Raw genomic sequence first — 19508 nt, forward strand, 5'->3', positions numbered from 1 at the left:
AGGAAACCCTTATCCCAGGTGACAAAAAAGGTGGCAAACCAGGGTGGGGTAGTGATGGTTCCCCTAAACTATGCCTCTGCCAGGGGCAGGGCTTGGCCTAGGCCATTTCTGGGTCTCCAGCCCCTGCCCCAGCCTGGGCCTGACACACTCTGGGCCCTCTACAAAGATCTCACTCCTCCCCTCAGCCCTCTGACAGCCTGGGATGGCAGCTGGTCTCCATCCTCCCAGCAGGGAGTTCCTAGGTGTGGACTAGACGCATGGCTGTAGGATGAGCACCCCCACAGTCCAAATGCACCTGCATCCAGGGAGGTGCATTCTAGATTCATCTGGATCCCAGGTCTGTCTAGACTCCACAGCAGGGATTTAGTGGGTGGTTTGTGGGGACTGAGGGTGGGGGGACCCAACAAGTCTGTGGGTGAAGAGGGAGATGACCTAAGAGGCAGACTATTCTTAACTGCTGGGGGAATGCAGAGCCTAAGGGCAAGATGAATTAGGATGAGGCAATCTGGGAAGTATTCCTGGAGGGAGTGGCATATGCCCTAGGTCTTGAAAGACGGAGATGTAAAAGAAACCGGAAAGACTAAGCCAAAAGAATATACGTGCCCCTATGTTCACTGCAGCATTACTTACAATCGCCAAGACAGGGAAGCAGCCCAAGGGTCCATCCGTAAATGAACGGATAAAACAACCATGGTACACTGATAGAATGAAATACCACTCAGCAGCAAAAAAGAAAATCTTACTCTCTGTGACAGCACTGATGGACGTGGGGAGCACTGTGCTAAGTGAAACAAGCCAGCCAGAGAAAGACAGATCCCGTATGATCACTCATATGTGGAAACTAATGAGCAAACTGAACAAACCACCAAACAGAGACAGACTCATAGACAGAGAGCAGGTAGAAAGCTCCGGGGTGGGGGTGTTGATGGGTGGAGGGAGAGAGCAAAAAAGGAAAAGAACTCAGGAGCACAGACAGCAGTGCGGTGACTGCGGAAGTGGGTGGTGTGGAAGTGGGAGAGTGTATAAGGGGGATAATTGGTAATGGAAAAAGTGCAGTAACAAACAAACTATTAGAGAGAAAAAAAAGGAAAAAAGGAGAAAGAAAAAAGAAAGGAAGAAAGAGATGTGAAGGCATTCCAAGTAACGAGACAGCCCAGCAGAGGCTGGGAAGCTCAAGGCAACCCCCTGCCCTGCTCTACTTCCCTACCCACACCCACCATACCCCAATTCAAGACCAGGTGGACAGAAAGGCACCCATCAGAGGAACACACCCGCTGGGCTTTCCCAGATGCCGAAGGTGAATGGGCTGGTCCATGTGGAGTTCCAATGGGCCCCCGAGGTCTCCAGGCTCATGCCCAGAGGCGGGGAGCACTGCACTGTCTGTCTTGAGCCTCCAGGCGGGTTACATAACCGCCCCACTCCCGGGGCCACTGATTCAGCGGGGACCCTCCACCGCCTCCACCGCCTTAGCCATCTGTCTCGACTGCTTCCCTCTTATAGAAGAGCCACCCAGCAGCCAAAAGTGAAGGCCAGCGCCCTGTGGTAAATTCCCCACATTCCTTCCGCACAGAAAAATAAATAACTGGGGGGAAAAACGCAGGAGGAATGGTAATGACGTCCCAGGCACGCTGGCGCAGCAGGGTGCAGACGGCGGAGGAGGGAGCCGCTCCAGGCTGAGGCTGTAACCCTCCTGCTCTGCAGGGAGGATCTCACGGGGGCTCCGGGACACACAGCCCCGCCCCCAACACCCCTCCCAGCTCCTCCAGGCGGTGCTCACTCTCTGGGGTCTCAGGCTCCCAGGCATCTGCCAGAGAAGGCCTGGGAACAGGTGGCCTTGGTAGGCAAATTTGTCAGAGGCCAGGTGCACTTCCCTTTTATTACTCAGGTTGCTTCTTACGTTCCCGGCATTTGGTTTCAGTATTATCATTACTTTATTATACTGTTTTGTTTTATTTCGCAATCTGTGACCTGAGAGCACTGTTATGTCCATCGTACAGATGAGGGAACTGGGGCTTAGCAAGGTTTTCTGAGCCGCTGAAGTTATCTCAACCTCGAGCTGTTTGCAGGCTTTGCTCCTGCTCCTCACTCCCACATTCATTCAGCCAGCCCGCCTGCCTTCCCACCTCCCAGCCAGCCAGCCTCCTCTACCAAACCCAGCCAGGGGTGCGGCCTGTTCCCAAGGCATCCTGTGCAGCCTTTAGTAAATCATTCCTCTCTCTGAATCCCAATTTCCTCATCGGTAAAACAAGATGATGTCTGCCTAGTAGAGCCACTGCTAAGCCAATGAGACACAGAAACGATTTCTCTAGTATACAGCACCGTGCACAACTGAGCACAAACAAGCCTCTGTATAAGTCTATCAGGCTCGGGCTCTGTCTGCCTCCCTCCCTTCTGCAGCCCACTCTGGGGCTGGTCTCTCTCTGGCTCAGCCCCATCCGGCACAGCCCAACTACCTCCACCCTCACTCCCTCACCCCCAGAATGCTCGCTGCAAGGGGACCCCAGTGTCAGTGCCTAGCCAGTGTGCTGTACTGGCTTGAGAGACCGGGGTTTGAATCCCAGATCTGCCTCTTGCTAGATGTGAGCGCCCAGGTTCAAGACTCCTGGGAGGGAAGGTACAACCAAGGTTGGCCGCCATCGCTGGGTACACAGCCCTGCAGCCAGAAGGGCACCAAGGCCCTGTGCGTGCCAGGGGCTGGACCCTGCCATGCTCCCCCATGCCATCTACCAGTTACCAGGCCTGTCTGGCTCTCCTCCAGCTGGAGAAGCCTGTGCCACAGGAGAGGCTGAATCATCCAGCCCGGCCTTCCCCTTGTCCCTCAAACTGCAAAAGAAGACTGGGGTCATGAGATTTGGTTCGTGTGTATCCTGTCACACATGGGGTGACACACTGGACTAATTCCTGACCCTCTCTGGGCTTCAGTCTGTTCATGTGTTCTAAGAGGCCTGGACTGGCCTGGACCCTTGATTCTTAGAGCATGATGCCCTCACACCTCTAGTGGAAGTGAAAGGGTTTAGGTGATACCCTGATCATTAAAATCTTCATAGTTATGGAAATTGCGCAAGCGCGTTGGGAAAGGAGCATCATAAACACACCAATCTTGTGAAAGGCATATTAATGCTCAGGGCGAGGTAAAAATGGATAAGCAGTAACGAAAGTCAGACAGCCCAAAGAACGTGAGTGAGTTAGGGGGTACAGGGACTCATTCATTCAACCCACATTTATTTCACACCGACCTTGGGCCGGGCACTGTTCACAGCCATGAAGAACAGCCTGCATTCCAGTAGGGGAGCAAGATGAATGGGCAAGTAACTAGACAAGTAAGTCAGGTGGTAAAATGCTACAGAGAAGAAAAAAAGCAGGGACGGGAGATAAATGGAGGAGTGATGTGCGAAGGTAAATTCGATCACCAAAGCAGGCATCACGTAGAAGTCACGTCCAGGTGAAGAAGTGAAGAAGGTAAGGGAGTGAGTGAAGCACGTGCATGTCCTAGGGAAAGAGACCAGAGGGAAGAGCAGAGGGAAGAGCTGGCACTAAGGTCCTGCAGGGGCTGGTGCCCTGGAGCTCTGAGGATGGTGCACGCAACGTGGCGATGGGACACCGATGAGGAAAACCGGTTCTCTCCTGCCCTGCTCCCTCTGCCCTTTGAGGTCTCAGGGACCCCCTGCATTGCTGTCACTTGTACACACACATGTGCTCAACAGCTTCTCAATGCTGGTGGGAGACTGGCCAATAGCAGCACACCTTCCCCTGTACACACACACACACACACACACACACAGAGGTGCTGCTTGCTTCACAACTGCACTACCTGAAGCAGTGTGCACGTGCAGAGCCAGAGACGTCAGAACCCACACACGAATGTGCACACACTGAGCTCCCACAGGTATGCACGTGGAGGCACACAAGTACTCAGGCAGCAGACTGGCACGGAGGCACATGCAGCAAGGACACACCATGGGGGAAGGCACAGGTGTCTCCCTCCGGCCAGACTGCCCTGTCTCCAGGGAAGGGATTTACCCAGCAGCCCCTGCCCGGAGGGCACATATTACCGGAGAATGGTTAAGTGCTCCATGGTGCAGTTTCAAATTTAGTTCTCCAGCATCTCTGTGCCTCAGTCATGGTTTCTCTTTTCCAGGGGTACGTTAAAATCTGCCACCTGGTGCTCCAATGTCTCAGGGGATCCTGTTCCTGTGGAGAATGTCCCCTTTTCTACCATTACTGCAATTAATTGGATGAGCCATGTAAAATGTTTAAGACAGCACGTAAATGTTATAGCTGCTACCAACATCCTTGCTCACTGCAGTCACCCCCATCCCTGGTTTCATCCCTTTAGGATGCTCCAGGCAGCTTAAGAGTAGGAGGAAAGGGTGGGCTGAGATCGCAGGCCTGGATTTCAGTCTCCACCTCACCGTGAGGCCTCGGGCAAGTACTGTTCCTGACCCAGCTCAAATCGGAAACCTGCAGTGCTCCCAAACCCAGCAGGGAGCACATCCGAAATGCAGATTCCTGGGCTCTGCCCCAGACCCAGGATCACAGAATATGCACCTGAACAGCCTCCCTGAAGGCTTTAGAGAGAATGATTTGATAAATGTGTTTATAAGCAGATGAGCATGTAAGAAATGCATGTTAAAAAATACAGTGAAGAAAATACAGGGTCTGGCGGAAGTAAGGCCTGCTTGAGTGTGGCTGGTGGGGCAATGATATGGGTGTAAAAATGTAGAGTCTTAATTTGAACATTTAACCTAAAATGTCATATGGCGTGTTTGAGTGTGGCATTGTTATGTTACAGAATTACATGCTTATGATTTTGTAATAAAAGGGCCGTTATTTGTGCTGGACCCTATATATTTATATACAGAAATATATATACTAATTATGTACCATTCCTGGAATATGCACAACATTTTGACATAGTTTTCCTAGCACTGTCACGCCCGTCAGAGACAGAAACAGAGCAGGGATTGCCACGCTGACAGAGCAGAAAACTGATGAAAGAAAGGCCCAGGGGCCTCTCAGAGCTCGGGTCTTGGGCGCAGCCCCGGAGATGTGCTGCCTGGGGCCTTGTCACCGCCTCCCCTAAGATTCTGACTTCCCGACCACACGCTACTATCCTTTTACTCCAGGTTTACAAAAACCCTGGACACACACAACCTCTTCAGGAACTCAAGGTTCACAGGGAATGGGACAACCTCAGCCAGTTAATGTCCTTCCAGTCCTGAGAGGGTCTCCTCACTGGGCGGGGCAGGGGCTTCCCAAGGCCCTAACACTCCACGTGCCACTTGATCTTAAACGGTCCTTCTGTTCGAGCCAACCTGAGTTCAAGTCCCAGCTGGGCCAACCACTAGCGACGGTAACCTTCAGCGAGCCTTGTACATGCTGAGCCTCAGTTTCCTCTACTGTAGAAGAGCCTCCTAAATCCCCACCCGGCAGGGTGATTGTGAGGCCTCAAAGGTGCCAAGTACCTGGCCTCAGGCCTGGTGCGTGCCCACCTGGGACGATGAAATGCCACTGGCTCGCAGGCTAAGGTGTGAGCCCCTGGAAGGCAGGGATTCTGTCTCAGCCATCGGCGTCCCCACACCTACCACGTGTGCAACACGTGCTTGATAAAAACGTGCTGATGAATGAGGAAGTGACATCACCAAAGCAGCTCTCTGCTAGTCCCAGCTTGCCTTTGTGTTTCTCGGTCCATTTCCCAGTTCGGAGGGTCCAAGGCCCTGAGTGGGAACGGCCAGGCCAGAGGGATGGCTTTCGGTTCCTGGGAAGTGCCCTACCTGCCAAGGCAGGGATGAAGGGAGGGTCATGTTCCAGGAGCCCTGAATGTAATCCCGTTGACTCAGAGGCATAAATAATGCATTAGCATGTTCTCTTCTTGCCACTCTGTCACGCTAAGAATAGCACCGGCTACCCTTTCAGGGATTCCACGGGCAAGAGAGCAGAACCTCAAGATGGGGACAAGCAGGGAGAGACATCCCTGGGCTATGGACCGTCAAGCACCCTCCCTCCGAACTTGTCTTCCAAACCCACGAGACAGAGGACCCTGGAGGTCAGAGCTGAAAGGCTCGCCCAGGCTTCTGGCCAGGAGCTCTCACAGCATGAGGGAGAGGCCTGAGAAGCCGAGTCGACTCCTTCCTCCATCAGAGCGACTTTACCCTTCCTCCTCCGCCCCCCCCTCCCCGCCCAGGATCCCCAGTCTAACAGTGCAGTCCTCTAACCTGCCCCTCCCCCCTGCTCCCACGTAGTGTAATGAATAAATACAGAGTGGGTGCTTCCCCTCTTCTGTGTTGCTTATGGAAAACTCTGGAGAGAGAAGACTCTATAGCTTTAGATGTTAGTTTTTTTTTCTCCTCAGTGTAAAAATGACTGATCTGGAACAGTGCTTCTCACATTGTAACGGACACAGTAATTTCTCAGGTGTTCTTGAACTCCACATTCCAATTCAGGAAGTCTGGGGCTGGGCCTGAGAGCCTGCATTTCTAAGAAGCTTCTGGGTGATGCTGATATTGCCTCCAGGGGCCATACATTGAGTATAGAAAAACTAGAGTATTTCTCTATAAAACAGATGGAGAAACCAAGGCCCAGAGAGGAAAGGGGATGTGCCAAGAGCATACAGTGGAGCTGGACCCAGAACACAGGCCTCCTGATTTCTGCACGGGCTTGGTCCTGGGGGCTTTGGGGTTGAATGAAGGTGTCTGAAGTGGAAAAGGGCACTTTCAGCATAAGGCAGCAATTATAGGCAGTGGGAGTTAGTTCAGGGGCAGGTCTTTATTCAGCCGAAAGCTGAACCTCCTGGGTCCACAGGCTCCCACAAGGAATAAAAGGAAATAAAATTCGCCTGAACAGAAGCACTCATCCTGAGTGACTGCAGCCTCCCGCCCAAGAGCACGCCCTCGCCCGCTTGCATTTGAGGACTGATGGACCCAAACCCTCCCAGAAGGCAGGGTGCAACCAGCGGCTATTAAAACCTGAACAATCATGGAGAGGAAGAGATGGCTGAGCCCCGTGCAGTCAGTCATCAGTGCAGCCTTGTGGGGAGGGCAGAGGAGCCCACGGGCAGCTCTATCAGGATGGACATCTAAGGGAAAGAAAAGAGGCCAGACCAGCCTCCCAAACCAGCAGGAGGAATGGCTCCCCCTTCCTAGGACCAGCCTCAAACCCCTTCACAGGCTCCAGGTCCGGCCTGACGCCCTACTGCCCCTCCCCCGTGTCACAGCACCCCTCAGGGTGCTCCAGCCTCCAGCCACACTGGTCCTCCTTCAAGTGCTCCCACAGGAGCCACACACCTCTCACCTCGGGGGCCCGAGCACTGCCGCTGCTCTCACCAGGACCCCTTCCTCCCCTCACCCCTCTGGCGTCCCTTTCTGACGGTACTTTGCATCCTTCGGGACTCTGCAGGCCCAGGAAGCACCTGTCTGCCCTCAGAGGTCACATTCCTGTGCCCCAGCACCCTCAGGCTTGCAATTCCATCATTATTTGTTTTAGCACCAGTCTGCCCTGCCTGATGGTCTGCAGCCCCCAGAGGGCAGGGACCTAGGTCGTCATTTCTCTGCTGTCTCAGCCCCCACGCCACAGCTGGGGCTCGATAAATATTTGCTGACTGAATGAAGGAATAAAGGAATAAAAACACAGCTCCCACTACTACCGCAAAGCCTTCTCCCCCGTGCTTTCCAGTGACGTGACTTGCCCTGGAGAAGTTGCACAGGACTGAGGTTTGCCAGATCAGCTGGGCGTGCGGCCCTCTGCTCTGCTGCACTCCAGCTGAGTGGCCTTTCGGTCACAAGACCTCCCTGCATGGGGTCTTCTGCACTGTCAGTCAGGTCTACATGAGAGGTGACATCTGAGAAAGCCTCTGAAAGCTGTAAGGAGCTTTAACCAGTAGCATCACTCTGTCCCTGTTTGAAGTTCAGAGAGGGAAAGGGTCTCATTCAAGGCCACACAGCCAGTGTGGTGATGCCAGACGCGCCCCCACTCCCCACCCCCTGGCACAGCTTAAAGCCAACAGCTGAGCTTCAGGCCCACCCAGGCTCAGTGAGGGCACCATCTGCCTGGAGGCTGGGCAGGGGTGGAGAAGGGAGAAGAGAGGGTGGCTGGGAGCGTTCAGCCTCAGGCCCAGAGCCAGGGTGGGGTGGGCGGGGCCCCCAGCAGGAGCTCTGAGTGGGACCTGGCAGCTGGGCACGGGGGAGCCAACTGGCACCAGCTGGGTAGTAGCATGCTTGCTCCCCATGCGCGTGACATTCTATTTTTTAATCAGCACCCTTCCCATCCCCCAACTCCGAGTGCCCTCCCAAAGGGCCCCTTAGTGGAAGTCATGTCTTGGCTGAGACCAGGGCTACCTTGGGGATGGGTGGTAGGGTCTCCAACTCCTACTCCCCATGGTACCCACAAGTACTAAGCAGCCCGGGGGCAGGACAGGAGACCCAGGGAAAAGGGCGTCTTCTGCTTATGACCTTGAGCCTGTCCCTGGACTCTCTGACCTCAGTTTCCCTGTCGGTCCAGTGACGGGAGGCACACTAGACTCCATGGGAGCTCAGAACAACTCAGGCTCTTGGGATCCACGCAAGGCCCATAACACAAATGATGCCCACTTGTCAGGCCCTGGCAGAACCTCCCATGGCCTCAACGCTCCAGGCACACTTGATCCTCCCCGACCTATTCCCAGAGAGGGGGGAAGGGGAAGAAAAGAGGCTGAGCTGGCTCAAGGGCCAACCTCAGAACCCCAGCCCCAGCCCCCTGAGGCTTCTCCTTCAAGGACCCGAGGCCCAGACAGGATGAAGATCCCAGAGGAGTGCTGTGTGTTCTTAACCAGGTGCTTGGCCCCTCTGAGCCTCTGGCACTCTGTCTAAAGCAGGAGGAGCTATGTTGTGCAGTAGTAGCATACTGCTTTGGGCCAGACTGCCTGGGTTTCAATCTGGCCACTTACCAGCTGTGTGACCTTGGGAAGCTCACTTGACCTCTCTGTGCCTCAGTTTCCCATCTATAAAATGCTGATAATAACAGTAGTAGTTGACATGTAAAGAAAGTTGAATCCCCCTGGCACATGGTACTTAACCATAAACATTAACTATTTCCCCAGCACACCAGCTCTTATCTTTTGAACACTCTTAGCATCCAAGAGACGTTATCCCAGAGGGTAAATGCCAGACTCCAGCCAGCCCACTCCCCTGTCAGTGGGGCTCACCCGTCTGGCCCCTTCCTGACCCCCTGTGGTGACAGCCCCCCTGCTGGCTCCATGTTTTTGGAATCTGTCGAGCTCTCCCACCCCCACATCCTTCTTAGTCCATTTCATAGCAGCTCGGAACAGAGGTCTGAGTCCCAGAGGAAGCAAATAATTTGTCTGAGACCACCACCCAGTTAGCTAAGACTTGAAGTTCAAGTGTTGAAGTTCAAGTGCCTATTCCTGGAGCGCAGGCCAGGCCCTTTTCACTGTGCTGTGCCCATCCTCCCACCCTCAAAAACTGTTCCTGGCCCAGCGTCAGAAAGTAACTTATCCTGAGACTTGAGCCTGGAGTGAATGAGTGTCTATCTCCTTAAGGGCTTGCTGTTTTAAAAGAGACCAAAACACGATAATACTATTTAATGAGTAATAGGGGTTTTTTTAGCATATAATATCTCATATAGTTTTCAGAACAAGAGTACAAGGTAAGGCCTACTAATGTTTCTATCTTATAGATGAGAGAACAGAAGCCTAGAGAGGTTATGTAACATGCTCAAGATCTCCCAGATAGCCAGGACGAGAGCCCAGGGCTCCAGCCACGGAATCTGTGTATCAGCCACGAAGCAGGCAGGGCGCGCAGGAGTAGGTTGGACGTGGTCCATCTGTAGCAGCGCCCTGGGAGGCGGGGCAGGGTAGTGTAGGGTCACACGGTACTATACAATACTGCTTCACCAAATGGAAAAGATGAAGCCAGGATGGTGGAATTTCAAGCACTGGCCAATTGGTAAAGATTTCATGCTGGAGAGAGACAGCTTTTGTAAGCCTCTGGAATCACGGGGTTGGGAGGCTGTCCCCGTAGCAGCTCTTCCTCTGGCGGCACTGAGTGGCGATTGAGCCCCAGGGTCCAGTTCAAAAAGAGCTCTGAGCTCACATACACACTGGACTAACTCAGCCTGCCCAGCCAGCCACCTGACCTGGTCATGGGCCCCAGGCTCCTTTGGGTCTGCTGTCTGCAGCACTAGGGATGAAGGCATTATCACAACCACAGCCAATGCCCCGCACGCCACAGCCCCAGCTCCTAGTTTAGACCTTTACCACCCTCTGAAACACCTTCCCCCCAACCAGACCCTTCCCATTCTGGTCATACCTCCTCCACGAGCCCTCCATGGCCACACCTTCAAATAACACTAAGGCCTCGGCTCCAGTGTCACCTCCACAGAGAGCCAGCCCTTCCCCAGCCACCAACACAGCATGGCCCCCTCTCCATCTCAGCGGCACGACTTACTGCTTTTTGTGCCATTTTATCTACCTGAAATTACCTTGCTGATTTCTCTGCTTCCCATTTTCTTGACTATCTCCCCAATTAAAATGCAACTCCTCAAGGGCAGGGACCTTGAGGTCAGGGACCTGACTATACCCCGATGTCTACAGACCCTCCCTGTCTCGTTGCTAGCCAGGGACACTGAGGTCCATAGAGAGCAAGGGATTCACCCAAGGTCATATAGCAGGCAAGTGGCAGAGGTTGGCCAAGCACCTGGGTCTCTGCATTACAGCCTGTCCCCATCCCCATCCCCACTGACTCTCTGCTGGCTTATCATGTTCCCTGATGCCACACTACAGTGGGGGCAGTCTTCCACAACAGCACCCCTCCACTTTCCCAGGGGCCCACAGTGCCCCAGTCTGGACAGTCCTGCCTGCTTCCCCCTCGGTCCCTCCCTTCCTGGCATCGGCAGCTCTGATGAGCTCATGTCTAGAGCCTGGGAGCTGCTCTGAAGGGACAGGTGCCTCCCAGGCCAGGTCCCTAGGCCTGGAGGTGTGTTCAGCCTCAAGGGCTGACAGTGCTTGGCAGGTGGAAGGAGAGGGCTGACCCCTGCCTAGCCCATTTCCCAGAGCTGTGAGGTAGGCTCAGGGGGACACATGGCAGCCATGGAGCTGGTACAATGGGGGTGGGGGTGAAGAGGAGATGGGGAGAAGGCTCCTCTGCTATATGCGGTCTCTCCCACTTAGGGAGAAACACTGTCCCAAGGAAAGAGAGCTCTGCCCACTTCCACTCACAGAATCACCCTGTGCAAATCTCTTCTCCTCTCCTGCCTCAGTCCCCCCAGCTCCGAAGTGGGGGCTTTGGGTACAATGCTGACTGAGGGGCTAGGGATCAGTTGTGATCCAGGCCCTGACTGCCACCCTGTCTTTTCCTTTTCCTTTTTTTTAACCTTAGGGGAAAACAAGCTAACAAGGAGGGTGGAGTTAAAGGCCTGTATTAACTATGTAAATGCTGATTCCAACCACAGCTGCATAGAGGTACTAGTCTGGGAGGTGGGGAGAAGGTGGCAGCCGGCCCATGGCCCCGCAAAGAGTGGCGAGGGGCCCAGGGTGGCACAGCAGCAAACACCGTGCTTTGGGGAAGTTCTCTGAGTACCACACTAGAGGGATCCTTGGCCATCCCCCTCATTGTACTATGGGAAAACTGAGGACCAGAGGAGGAAACAACCCAAGATCTCACACGAAGACTAGAGCCAGGGGACCACCTGCAAGAGCAGGGCATTTTCAGCTCCCAGGAGGAGTCCCATTCCACTGCCTGAGGTGAATGGCAATTAGTGAGGAGAGGAGGCCATGGGTTTGCTGCTCTGCTCCAACACAAGATGGGGACCAGGCCTGGGGTTGGTGGCAGGCAGGCTGGCACCGGCAGGTCCAGTCCCTCACTCTGGCATACCCAAGTCCCCCTGATCAGCATCCCTTCTCATTCTCTACCTTGCAACATGACCGGTGGACACACACGGACCACTCCCACATCTGCCACAAGCACTGCCGTCTCCAACGCAGTTGACTCCCTTGGGGACCCCTTTCCCACCCTCTCACTGGGAGCCAGAGAGGGAAGGGGCCTTGCTCCCAGATCACCCAGCAAGTTGGTTTATTCCAGGGCCACCCGCTCCTCTGGATAGGGTGGGGAGTGGGGCAGGTGCTGCTTCTCTGCTTGTTCTCCTTCCCCATAGACAACCCTGTGGAACATGCTGCGGGGCGGGGAGGTCTTGATGGGACCCTGATTGGGGCCCCTGATTTCACTGTGTGGTGGTTAGAAAGGAGCCCCACCCTCCACTCATGTTACCTCCGTGCTCACCTGGCAAATGGGAAAGACTAGCGGTGTGAGAATTAGATGTGAAGCTCTTAGGACAGTCCCCCCTCTCCCCTAGAAGCTCAGGAAAGGCTTCGATTTCCCCAGGCAGGCCAGCAGTGGTCCCCCCGGTCGGACGGTTCCACGTCCTGCGTGCCTCGCCTGCATAGCCTGAACCCCACGCTGTTCGCCCCGCCCGCGGGAAGGGGGGCCGCGGGCCCAGCACATGCCGTCCCGCTGCCCCACAGGCGCCCATGTTGGTCAACCCCGGGCAGAGTCCAACTCGCCGTTTTCCTCAGTCCAGCTGACCCGCTCTTTCCCAGAGCGGACCGCGGGGCGCAGACCTCCGGTTGCTGCCCACCCCTGAGCCCTGGGCTGACCCGGTCCCGAATCGGCTTGAGGGTTGGGGCTCCGGAGCGCCCACGCAGCCCTGCGGAGTAGTTTCCCGTCATCGGGGAGACCTCCCGCCCCTGAGCTGCTCCTGACCCTCGAGATTTCCCCGGCCCGCCCTCCACCCCACCGTACAGATGAGGAAACTGAGTCCCAGAGTATAGAAGCAACTTGGCCAAGGTCACCCTGCATGCGGGGACTGGAGCCAAGAGGTGCCACCTCCAACCAGGCGGTGCCGAGAACAGCACAGGTGGGAAGGGGCCAGGTGCGATCGGCGCCGGCACCCCAGCCGGCCAGCGCCCCTCACTCACCTCCAGCCTCCGCGCGTGGTCCCCGAGCTCACCGGCGCCGCCACCTCTGCGCACCTGGCCGCGTCTGTCAGGCCGTCCCGCCCCGAGACCCCCGCCACTCCCGCCCGCACCCGGCACCCCGCCCCGCCCCGCCGCAGCCACCCCCACCGCCTAGCGGGCTGCTCCGGGACCGGGAGCCGGGAGGGTTGGGCGGGCGAGCGACAAGCCGCGCTCCTGCTGGCCGCTCCTCCGGGCCCTAGCGCCGCCCCTCCCGCCCTCGGAGGTGCGACGCCCCGCCCCCACGGGTTCGGCCTCTGGTCCCCCGGAGGGTCCCCTCTTCCCGCTTCTTCCTCCCTCTCTCCTCCCCCTTTGCCTCACCCTCTGCTGCCTGATTGTCTGCCTCTCTGTTTCCTCCTCATTTTTACATCCCTCAGGTCGTTCCCTAAACGCTTCTGCTTTCTATTCCACTCAAGTTTCTTCATTTCTCCCCATCTACCTCATCTCCGCCGCTTTTCTCTATCCTCGTCACTACCCCCCCGCCCCCCCCCCGCCCTTTTAAATCTGTCTTTGTGATTCTTTCCCCATAACTGGCACCGCCTCCCACTTCCCCAGCCCCAGGAGCAGTACCCCCTCCGGCCCCAGTAACTAGAATAACTGTGGACCTTGGTAGAATTTAGGCAGATGGAGATGAAGCTAGGTTGTCACCTCCCAGCAGCCTGGAGCCATGCCCTGACTTAACTAGTGGGCCGGCAACGCCGCGGGCAGTGATGCTGGGTGTCTCCTGGCCTGCAGCTCCCCACCTTTTCATTGAACTAAATCCCATTCAGACTGAGCTCAGCAGAGCCCCATGCCTGCAGGCAGTGAGCATCAGAATCACCCGGGATGCTCTTCGAAGTTGAGGTTCCCACTTTCTGGTACCCCCTCCCAATGTAGGGGAGACTTGGTGGGCTTGAAAACAGGACTAATAACAAGCACCCTTCACACTCCCAACAATTTTGAAACAAAACTATACTTGGAAAAAATGCTGGCCTGGGTTTTCACCGAAGTTTCCCTGGGTTCCAAGTACCCCACCAGGGTGGTTCCACTTTCATCTATCTTGTACGCCAAGGTTCTTTCCGTGTTTAGATTTCTGCTAAAGAAAGTCAGAAATGTGCTGATGTGAACCCAAACCTAGAGCTGCAAGTGGAGGGCTTTGGGGACACCCCCTGTCCCCAGTGGGCAGGCTCAGAATGCAGGACAGAAGGTGACAGAGGGGACAAACCCTCCCTGACTGTTCTGCCTCATGGGTCACAGAGAACCGTTTGACACCGTGGATGCTCATGTACGGGGCTGCCCCTGGTGGGGGTGGGAGGGACAGAGAGGGTCCTGGGGATTGGCATCAGGGTGGGTATTGCCTGCCCTGTGAGTGAATGTGCTAAAAAATGTCTGCAGGCCAGCCAGTAGGAGACCAGGAAACGAACTGTGTGGGCGAGAGAAAGAGAGAAGAGAGAAAGGCCAGGATTACTGTGTGGGTGGGTGTGAAAGAGAAAGAGATGGGAAAAGGAAGGAGGACGGAAAGTTGTTCAGTCTGAACGTGGGTGTGTCACAGTGGGCGTGCAAGAGGGGATATGCCTGTAAAAGACAGTGTGTGCATATGCAAGAGAGATTTCAAAGTGTAGGTCTGTGAACAGGAGAAAAGGGAGTGAAGAGCATGCTTTTAACCTTGTCTAAGGGAGGGAGGGAGTCTGTGTGCTGGTGTGTTCCGGTGGGACTACAGCTATGCGTGCAAATCTGATTAGGCAGGCGTGGGTCAGGGCACTCGGTGGGAGGGTGTGTGTGGATGCACAGCCATGCACAATGTCTGGGTGTCTGAGGGCATGCACATGTGTGCAGGTGTGAGTGTACACATGTGTTTGCATAACAACATGCTGTGTATACACCATGTGTGTTTTCATGCATGTTTATGAGGGTGTCAGTGTATATGTGTGAGTACATGTGAGGTATACATGAACCTGTGAGCCCTGTTCCTAAACCATCACCGTCTTATCATGGTCACTACAGTGGGGGTGTGGGGAGAGAAGTGGGTGGCGCCCTGGCTCTCTGACTGCCTTTTCTCCCACAGGGCTGAGGGTCGGGGGCCATGTTTTTGGCCCAGTGACCACAGTCAGCCCTCATTATGGGCACAGATTCCTCTGCCTCAGCTAGACAGGCATGGCTAAGGGCAGGGCTCATCTGACAACCCAGATCCACACACTCGTTCCCACCCTGGAGGTTCCCGCAGTGTCTTCCAGATACCTCAAGCCCCCAATAACAAGTGACCTGCAGGGGAAGAAAGGTAGCTTTTCCACAACCACGAGTGGAGGAGGAGCTAAGTCTCCCTGAGTATCTCCAAGGGGGAGGGAAGACAGTTTGGCAGAACCCCCCAGCATCCCCCAGAGCATGAACAACCTTTTCCCAGCCCCAGGTGGGTGGAAGAACACAGCCTGCTGCCTCATCTCCATGGAGACAAGGCAGCACAGAGGGCGGTGGAAAGCATGGCCAGACCTCCCAGCTCCTCTACCCACAGGCCTGAGACTTAGGACCAGGGACTTAAACTCGGTTTGCCTTAGTTTCCTCATTTGTGAAAGAGAGATAAGAAAAGTATGAAATGAAGTAACCCATGCAAAGCATTTAGCACAAGAGCCTGGCAGCTGAGCCGGGAGGCAGAGGCCCTGGGTTCTAGCTCTACCCTAATCCACCAATTTGTTATTGACCTCGGACAAATTACTTCTCATACTTGGGCTTCGGAATCTCCACAAGATTATCTACACAGTAATCTCAATGATCCCTCCCAGTACGACCCACTGAGACTTTGCTGAGAGGACAGCTGTAGCTTGGGGCTCCCTTGGTGAGCTGTGGACTTAGTAGTGCTGCCTGAGGCCTGACTGTGAGCCCCGCCTGACACCTTCCTCCCCACATATATTCTCCCAAGTTGGCAGCAGCTGATGGCAGAGAACCTGAGCTGCTGCCCACCTCATCTCTCTCTATCCCCTGACCATCCAGCCTGCCAAGGACCGAATTCCGTTCTGCTCCGCTGGTACTCAGGCCTTAGAGAAATGGCCCTGGTACCCACCCACCCCAAGTGGTGGGTGTCCAAGGCAGAAGATGTCATGGCCCATACTTAAAACTGTCAGGGAGCACTGAAGAGAGGCAGTTATAATGTGGAAGGCTGGGTGTAATTGTCTGAAGATGCTTATAATCCTCTGGCAGTAGTGGGAGGAAGCTTTAAAAGGAAGCCCTAATCCGCTAATACCTGGCAGCTCCTCAGGCCTCTTCCATCCGGGGCTCCGGGCAGAAAGAAGGTATTTTGGCCACTCCCTTTCCTCAGGGAGGAAAGAGGCCAATGTAGGCTCTGACCCAAGAGCACCCGATTTCTACTCTTCCCAGAGACCCAGCTTCCTTCTTGCTTCTACCTCCTGAGATCACTTCTGTCTCCTCTGTCCCTAGAGATGCTCAGGACAGAACTGGATAACCGTCTGGCTGCAGGTTCACGAGAGGAATGAACCAGGCTACGTAGCAAGAAGAATGTTATCATAGTCTCAGCTCCCACCCTGACTGTGACCTTGGACCAGGGACTCTGATCTCTGAGCCTCAGCTGTGTCATCTGTTCAAGGGGGGAAATCCCTGCCTTGAGAGGAGGCAGTAAGACCAATGAGAATATACTATGAAGTGACCTAGCTCCATGTAGTCCTTCTCCTTCCTCAATCCATGTCTCTTCCACACCAGGTGTTGGTGGACACTTTCCCCTTGTAAATCCAGAATAAAGTGGTGGCTAGGGCCAAAGCCCCTTATTTCAAAAAAGCTGTGACCGAATCACGGCTTCGCAGCTTGCTAGCCATGAATCTCAGACAACTCACTCCCATTCTCTGATCCCCAGTCTCCTCATCTGTGTGTAGGAGATACTGGCAGCATGTCCCTAATGGGGTCGTGACAAGTGTAAATGAAATGACATGTGTAAAGCTCTTAGCACAGAGGGCTTGGCAAATACAGGTTTAGCAAATAATTGCTATTGTATTCCTGAGCTGATGATGACCATTTTAATGATTGTCAACATCTTCACATGCTTTTCTAGATTATTCTAAAATTTCCAAAACATTGCCACGTCTAAGATCACTGCAACCTCACGACAGCTTTGTGGAGTAGATAAGGCCCATGTGTTTATTTTATTTTGACAGATGAAGAAACTAAAACTCACCAAGGAGAAAGGGTTTGCTGGGATTTGGTTAGTTGACATCAGTTATAGAACCAGCTACCCATGTCTCCTGGCTCCCAGCCGTGGACTATGAGAGGGAAGGAAGCAAGCCCTGGGTTTTCCGGCTCTAGGGAAACTGAATTCGGGATGGCTCTGGTGCGAGGGCCCTCCTCCTTGCTGCCTCAGGTGCATTGAAGGCCCCTCCTTGCTTTTGCCCAGCTCCCTGTCTGACCCGGGTGTGGGAGGGGGTGGGGGTGGCCATGGGGGGATATCAGAGGCTGGAAAGAATTATTTCAGAAAAAAAGAGTGGGCAGGTTGGCTGGTGAGATGCCAGCCGGGGCGTCAGCAACGCCTGCAGAGAAATGAAGTGTTCCTTCAGCATTCTGACGCACGAGCCCTCCCAGGTCTTCGCGCGCACAGCCAGGCTCACATCCTCCCCATCTGGACCCACTTCAGGGTTTCCAGGGCCAGGCAGTGGAGGTGATTCAGTGCGATGTCCCTGACCCCCCTGCTCCACTGACTCCTGCCACCTATTATCACCCTCCCTTCCTTCAGGGTTGCTCACACGGAGCTCTCCCCTACTGGTGGGGGTCAGGTCCTGCCCCTGTCATTTCTAACAGATGGAAAACTGAGGCCTGGGTGAGGAACATGGGTCTAGCTCTGTCACCAACAGACCGAGTGACCTGGTCCTTAACTTCCTCACTCTGGGTCTCTGTTTCCCACCTGCGAAACTAGGAGGTCAGAGTAGATCAGTCTTCAGTCTCCACTCCTAAGCTCCGCGAGGGCAGCAACCAGGTCTGTGTTGCCCAGTGCTGTGTCCCCAGCACCCTCAAGTAGCTGGCGCTCGGTACGTTCTGCGAGGCAGTCCCGCCCCATCAGCTGTTCACACCCCACCATCATTTGTTAGCACCAGTGATTAAAGGGCAGACAAAAGCGAGAGGTGGACTTGTCTCCAACCAAGCAGGATAGCATGGCTTTCTCTCCTGGCCTTTTCACGTGCCTTCTTCAGTGGACAGACTGGCGGGCTTAGATGTGGAGCAGCTGGAACTGCACGTAGCTCACAGCCTCCTTGTGTGTCCAGGGCTGCCAGTCTGGGCATGCCCGTGGGACTGTGATGGCCTGTTACACATCATGGGAAAATATGGTCAGGAGCCCCTGGGTTAAGGACCTGTGGGGTCCCCTGTGATACTGGCAGTCCAGAAGAAAAGGGATATGGGCTTACCTGGTTTCTGAGGAATCCTGGGCCCAGAGCTGGGGCTGGGGCTGGGACTGGTTGTTATCACCTGCCGGGCCTTCACCAAGTCCCAGTCCTGGCTGGCCCTGTTGGCATGCTGGGGCCCCCTCCGTGCCTCCTTGAGGCAGCTGGGTGGCTGGATGCCCAGGGCTTTGGGCAACTCTGGTGCTCCTTGTGTGGCTCTGCAGGCAGGGTTGTCCCCACTCCCACTGGCTGCCTTTTCCTCCTCCATGTCCATGAGCCCTGCCTCTCCCTGCAGGCCCTCCTCACCACCGCTCTCCTCAGCTTCCAAGGCCAGACACCTGTAGCTCCCATCGGGGATCCGGAAGGCACAGGGGGTAGGCCTGCCTTCGCTGGGCCCCAGGGGTGGGGGTGGGAGGTGGGGGCCCAGCATAGTGCTGCCTCTGCTCAGGGGCACAGAGAAGCTGGCACCCAGGCTGGGGCTGGGGTGCCTGCCTGCGTCCTGGTCTCTCCTCTCCAGGTCTCCTCTGGCTCTCTGAAGCTTGACTTCCTTGGACGACTCACAGAGCTGGGCGATGGCCAACAGTGGGCGTCCCGGGACTGAGTGGGCCCCAAAGCCCTCCTTCTTAATCCGTCTCTGGTCAGTGAGATCCCCACTTCAAGACAATCTATCTGCACAGAGAGAAGAGAAGCAGCACATGAGACAGCTCACTGGTTGTTTGGGGCTGAATTTCTGAGGCCTATCTGTTCACCTTAGGGTTGCCTCTAGACCTGGCTGGACCTTGGGGTCCAGGTCCCATGCACACCCACGGGAAAGTCTCCAGCTTCAGTCACTCAGTGTCTCCAGGTTTTGCCATATCCTTATGCCATTTGATACTTTGTTTGCTCAGTATTTTTCTGTAAATCCACTTTAAAATAACTTACTTCTATTACTTTGGACTTAAGCAGTAATTGCAGGAAAACCACAAGTATGTTGTGCTAAGTCATTTTTCCCAACACACATTAAATACACAGCTAGTTGTTTAAAAATACTTATGTGGGCACCCCCTAGAAAGAATTGTTTCACATGCCACTGAAGGTACATACACCACAGGAATCTCGGGAACAGTGGAGCAGAGGGCACCAGACTGAGGACGGGGACACCTCGGAAGGCTGGGCAC

General features: G+C 54.9%; 1 protein-coding gene across 3 annotated transcripts in view; it reads right to left on the reverse strand.

The window, feature by feature from the left end:
• Positions 1-19020, reverse strand: part of SYNPO (synaptopodin) — a 35931-nt gene extending 16911 nt beyond the window's left edge. The window contains exon 1 of one of the 3 annotated variants that reach the window (XM_037044889.1): positions 18376-19020. In XM_037044889.1, the coding sequence (XP_036900784.1) occupies positions 18376-18781 (406 nt within the window). In that variant the 5' untranslated portion in view covers positions 18782-19020. Of the gene's footprint in view, positions 1-1271; positions 1403-12269; positions 12451-18375 lie in introns of those variants that run through there. The other 2 variants (XM_037044892.1, XM_037044893.1) reach the window with 2 other exon arrangements.
• Between the last annotated feature and the right edge of the window lie 488 nt (positions 19021-19508).

This window comes from Sturnira hondurensis, unplaced genomic scaffold (genome assembly GCF_014824575.4).
Source record: "Sturnira hondurensis isolate 20B ecotype Veracruz unplaced genomic scaffold, ASM1482457v3 Scaffold0004152, whole genome shotgun sequence".
Taxonomy (NCBI): domain Eukaryota; kingdom Metazoa; phylum Chordata; class Mammalia; order Chiroptera; family Phyllostomidae; genus Sturnira; species Sturnira hondurensis.